Genomic DNA, 4,884 nt, shown 5'->3' with positions numbered 1-4,884 from the left:
GATGCGGTCAGGGAGCGGTAATAGAAAGTTCGGATAGAGCAAGACTAAAACTGGAGTGACGAAGCAACCCTTCCTCTCTCCCAATCCGCTCTTTCCCTCCTCCCCTCCTCTTTACTTCATACCTTTCACCAAATACCCGATCACTATATACATCTAATTTACCCTTTATTCCCCCCCTTTCTTATTTCATTGTAATCATTAAACTCTTGTAAGCTACGGAAACTAATAAAAGCTCCGTTGATTGATCAAAAAAAAAAACATTCAGGAAACGGGATCAAAATCCGGATGACCAGCGTTCCCCCTGATATCCATCCATCCTATGCGGATGCCTTACGCGTAGCATGCACCCAGAAAACCAAAGACCCAGGCGAGAAACCTACCCTGGAGAATGTTAACACAAGCCCGCCGAGATCCTCTTTCAAAAACTCGGTTACATTCAAGTTTTCGCGTTTTGAGTTCTCATCCCAAGAGGCAGTGAAGCTACTGTACGAGAAGTATCAAAAACGAGTAGCAGCTATCAAGATCCTGGGACAGTCCAAGACCATCATTCTCGCATTCTGGAATGAAATGGACATTCATGAAGTAATCAAAGAAGGTTTTTACGCGAATGATAGGAAGGTTCCGTGTTTTAAGACAATCTCTAACTCCCAGAGAGTACTAAACGTCAGAATTAATGACCTCCCCGGTCAGGAAGAGGAAACTCTCAGAGTGAAATTGGAAGCAGCCTTGTCCAAGATTGCCAGAGTCATCCAGATCGACTTTCAATATTATTACGGCAACACAGGGTGGTTGCAAGACCACTGCTACGCCATACTCGAACCGAACCCGGAGACCTTTGGAAAATATCCTACCTCGCCAATTGGCCATCGATGAGGATCAAATAATCCTTTCTTGGAGAGGATCTACTCCAGTGTGCAATTACTGTAAGACTCCTGGCCACATACACGTAGAATGTCCAAAGAAGAATAAGCAGCATCAAGAGGTAAGAATATAAACCCGTCCAAACCCCTACCCCGCTCAATCGCGAAATCACGCCAGACAGAATGAATACAGACAACGAGGTGGAGAAGTCAGAGAAGAAACAGGAAGATACCAGCAAACCATCCAGCACTCATCAGATAAACACACCTAATACCATCCCCCTAGGATCCAAAGTATTCAGCGGAATAACCGGTTTAGAACTATCCACTGTGCCAGCCAAGAGGAGTCCCGAAATCAAAACGGTGAACCTGCAAGAATTCCTTGCATCCCAAAAGAATATGAAGTTCGACTTCAGTCCTACGCGGATCGACCTCCCAACACAGAAAACTATCTCTAGGCCAAAAAGCCCATCAAAGAACAAGAGCCCCTTAATGACCAAGAGCCTCCCTAAGGAAAAAGCGGCCAGTAGTCCCAATGGAACATGAGCTTAGATATATATTACAGCGACAGTAAATGTCATTTTCTCTCAGCACCTTTGCTCTCTGCATATCAAACGGTATGCGAGAGTAAAGAAAATTTATCTATCTACATTTCATTATCTTATATACTCAAGCATTCAAATCAACCAACTCTAACAATCTATCTACCTTCTCCTTATTTGTAAACCACTTCAAGGTAGGCTGGGGACAATACCCAGGTGATTTTGACGTAGAAGTTACCCTACCGTTTTAACTGTGCAGGAGACATTTCAATAAAAAGTTTCCCTAGTTGAAAAAAAAAAACTTAGATTCTGTTACTTGATCATTTTATTATTTATTATTTACCTCTTTAACTGATCTCTTTTGTGAGAATATTTAGTTTGATGCGATTGTTTATTACACCAACCTTATTTTATTATAACTTTATTATATCGAAATATGACATTTTATTACTTTTATTATTATTCTTCCCTATGTGATACGTTAACAACAGTATAAAAGACCGAGATTTCATTTATAATAAAGACGTGCTTTAGTGATTATCTGATTATATAACCATCCTTTGCATCGTCTACGTCTTCTGAAGTGGTGGATATAGAGCGATAGAGAGAGCTTTTGGATAGCTAAAGGATCGCTGGGATAACCCTTATTAGACTTAAATCCGACGCAACAATGATTTGTTACGGGCGAAAGGAGGTTTGTGTGGAGGGGTGTCCAGATCTTGATAAAAATAAGAGATTTATCTTTATAATTCAGGGAATTGGTGAGGACAACTAGACAAAATAGATGTTCCTAAGGATAAACTAAAAACGCATCTTTTCAAAACAAACGATCATAAAGAAACAACAAAAGATCAAAAATACAACCTTAACTTCGGTCATGTGATGTCTTCGGGTGGACCTGCTTACTGTAAAGACCGTCACCTCACTTCCCAAGTATCTAAGTGACTGTTTACGTGGCTTTTCCTTTCCAACAGCCAATATTCTCATAACAGATTTGTTATAAGGAATTAAGAATTCGTGGTGAGAACAGTAAGCTCGAGTTCGAGTCCGAGGACAAAAAAATTAATGAGGAAAGGAAAGATGTTTCCTGTGATGTAACCAGATGGACGAAGGCATGGGCCAGGTGGAAAAGTCGTCCGTCAGAACCCAAGCCCAGAACCCTTCGCTAGAGACTTATGAAGCACAAAATAGTTCCCGGAATCATCACTAGCAAATGGACTGGAGATCCAAATACTTGCAAAGGTGCTCCTTAGGAATACCCGAAACAATTGCCCATGCCTTTCTAGACTGCCCAGCTATCGCGCAACTCTGGCAAAGAGTTGATGAGATAAACTGCCGAATAGTTGGAATACCGCCACACGAATCCACGAAAGAATACAGACTGTTCGGACAAGGCAAACAAATAAGTCAACGCTTCAACGAAGTGGTTGCTCTGAGCCACGACATAGCCCTGTGGATAATATACCGCTCGAGACTTGAATTAATGCTGGACGATGTCCAACCCAACCCGGTAGCCATAACCAAACAACTTGACCGCGAACTACAGCGAGGAGTAAAGTCTAGGTGGTGGATGGCAATGAAACAGGATCGGAAAAAAGACTTCATCGATAAATGGTCACGGGGAACCTGAGTGAATATCATAGATGAATCTGTGATTTTTATCCAGGACACCTCTAAAATTCAAATCCCAGTCCCAACTCCGGCTTTGAGAACCGAATCCAACCTCTCACTGCTGTATATATACCATTTCCTTTATCTCTCTTATCACTTTTTTTTACTTTTTTTTTAATTTTTTTCTCTTTTTACATTATTTCATGCACATACTTATCTTAATATTGATGCCCAACTTTTTATATCCTTCTCACTAACATTTATTCCTTTCCAGTCTTTACCTTCCCTTTCTTTATTACGCTAATTTCTCTTCCTCTTTTTCCTAACTCTTTCCCGTTCACTTTTTCTCTCTTCATCTTACACCTATAACTTTTTTCTTCCTTTTCCTTCTTTCTCCCAGATCCTTCGAGGTAGGCCAGGAGTATTACCTGGGTGATTTTGACGTAGAAGCTACCCTACCTTTTTAATAGAATAGGATACTTTTCAATAAATTTTTCAAAGAGTTAGTCTTAACTGCGTCATTCAAAAAAAAAAAACCTCTCTATTCTAAGCCGAATTACTGAAATTAATAAAATAATAGTAATACGAAATTAAAATACTTTAATGAATTTCTGCTTATATTGTGGACTTTTCTATCTATTGTTTATTTATTCTTTATATCAAATATAAAATGTTGCATGCAATCCATCAAATACACTTCTCTACTATTAGTAAATTACATGATACAGTGGTTACGAGGTGCTGCGCAATGCGGATCAACTTTATCCTTCAAAATATACTACAGTATCTAATCGTTGTGTCTAATAAATTTCCAGACCCTTATCATGACCCCAGGTTGATTTACTTTACTGACATCATGTTCAATTTCGCCCAAAAATTCAAAGCCGACCTTTTCCATAATTCGACGCGATGCCCAATTACCGACCCGTGCAAATCCATAAATCTTCTTCAAACCAGCCCGCTTAAATGCGACTTCTTCCACTAAAGTACGAACAACTGGCACCATTAAACCTTTACCCCTCCATTCCTTTGCCAATGCGTATCCAACTTCCCATGAGCCTTCTTCCACTTCATGTTCCTTCGCCTCATCCGGTATTATTTTTTTTATGCTGACCGAGCCGATATAATCTTTGTCATGTCTTAGTGCAAAACAGAATTGGTCTGAAGATTTACAGATGTTATTAAGAAATTCATCGGCATCGGCAAGTGTGTATGGTATTGGAATGCGTGATGCATTGGCGTATACATCTGGATCAGCGAAGGCATTAACCATAGCATGACGATCTGTTGAAAGGTATGGAGTAAGTAAATAGGGTGTGTTTGGAATAGGAATTATTTCCTCTTTGGAGATCTGAGACAAATGCATTCTATATGGAAATATAAGATAGTGTATAGTATGAAACTATAAAGCTAGCGTTCCTCTCATTTATAGATATTTTTCCACCTCAATTTAATTCTCGTCACAAAATATTGCAAGCCTTAAAAAATGACTCATCGAGTATTGAAAATTATTAACGCATTTGAGCGAAAATATATTAAATGAAACTAACAGCTTATTTTGCTAAGTGATTAGTCAGTTTACAACTCTAAAAACAGTGATTCAATGCCTCCATTTGCATGAAAGTGAATACAATAATAAGAAATTAATAAAACTTGTTTTTTTTGGAGTTCCTGACGAGATCAATTTGAAATAATGAATTACCCAGCAATGTCTGTGTAGCTATTCACTGCGATGCTTCACATCAAGCAACTTAAAATAATATATTATTTTCTCAATTTGGAATAGATTACTACGTTTACTTACCAATTTTTATCTTAATAGAGTGAAAGTGTAGACTCATACCTATTTTTTTAGCAGTTTGTTATTTCTT

The 4,884-nt window shown here is 38.7% G+C and overlaps 4 protein-coding genes across 4 annotated transcripts; 3 read left to right on the top strand and 1 right to left on the bottom strand.

Moving 5' to 3' along the window:
- Positions 1 to 285: 285 nt before the first annotated feature.
- VTP21DRAFT_9026 (uncharacterized protein) lies at positions 286 to 873 on the top strand (the record flags this gene model as incomplete). The annotated part of the gene is made up of 1 exon (XM_069399940.1): positions 286 to 873. One exon carries the CDS (start codon positions 286 to 288, stop codon positions 871 to 873), a length of 588 nt encoding a protein of 195 aa, XP_069245564.1.
- Positions 874 to 1,043: 170 nt separating this feature from the next.
- VTP21DRAFT_9025 (uncharacterized protein) lies at positions 1,044 to 1,406 on the top strand (the record flags this gene model as incomplete). Its single annotated transcript, XM_069399939.1, has 1 exon — positions 1,044 to 1,406. The coding sequence occupies one exon, from the start codon at positions 1,044 to 1,046 to the stop codon at positions 1,404 to 1,406; it is 363 nt and encodes a 120-aa protein (XP_069245563.1).
- Positions 1,407 to 2,504: 1,098 nt separating this feature from the next.
- VTP21DRAFT_9024 (uncharacterized protein) lies at positions 2,505 to 3,032 on the top strand (the record flags this gene model as incomplete). Its single annotated transcript, XM_069399938.1, has 2 exons — positions 2,505 to 2,592; positions 2,656 to 3,032. The coding sequence occupies 2 exons, from the start codon at positions 2,505 to 2,507 to the stop codon at positions 3,030 to 3,032; spliced, it is 465 nt and encodes a 154-aa protein (XP_069245562.1).
- Positions 3,033 to 3,800: 768 nt separating this feature from the next.
- On the bottom strand, positions 3,801 to 4,379 carry VTP21DRAFT_9023 (uncharacterized protein; the record flags this gene model as incomplete). The annotated part of the gene is made up of 1 exon (XM_069399937.1): positions 3,801 to 4,379. One exon carries the CDS (start codon positions 4,377 to 4,379, stop codon positions 3,801 to 3,803), a length of 579 nt encoding a protein of 192 aa, XP_069245561.1.
- Positions 4,380 to 4,884: the final 505 nt, after the last annotated feature.

This window comes from Calcarisporiella thermophila, assembly GCF_041956535.1.
Source record: "Calcarisporiella thermophila strain CBS 279.70 unplaced genomic scaffold VTP21scaffold_46, whole genome shotgun sequence".
In the NCBI taxonomy this organism is placed as follows: domain Eukaryota; kingdom Fungi; phylum Calcarisporiellomycota; class Calcarisporiellomycetes; order Calcarisporiellales; family Calcarisporiellaceae; genus Calcarisporiella; species Calcarisporiella thermophila.
This window is presented reverse-complemented; position numbering and strand designations above follow the sequence as displayed.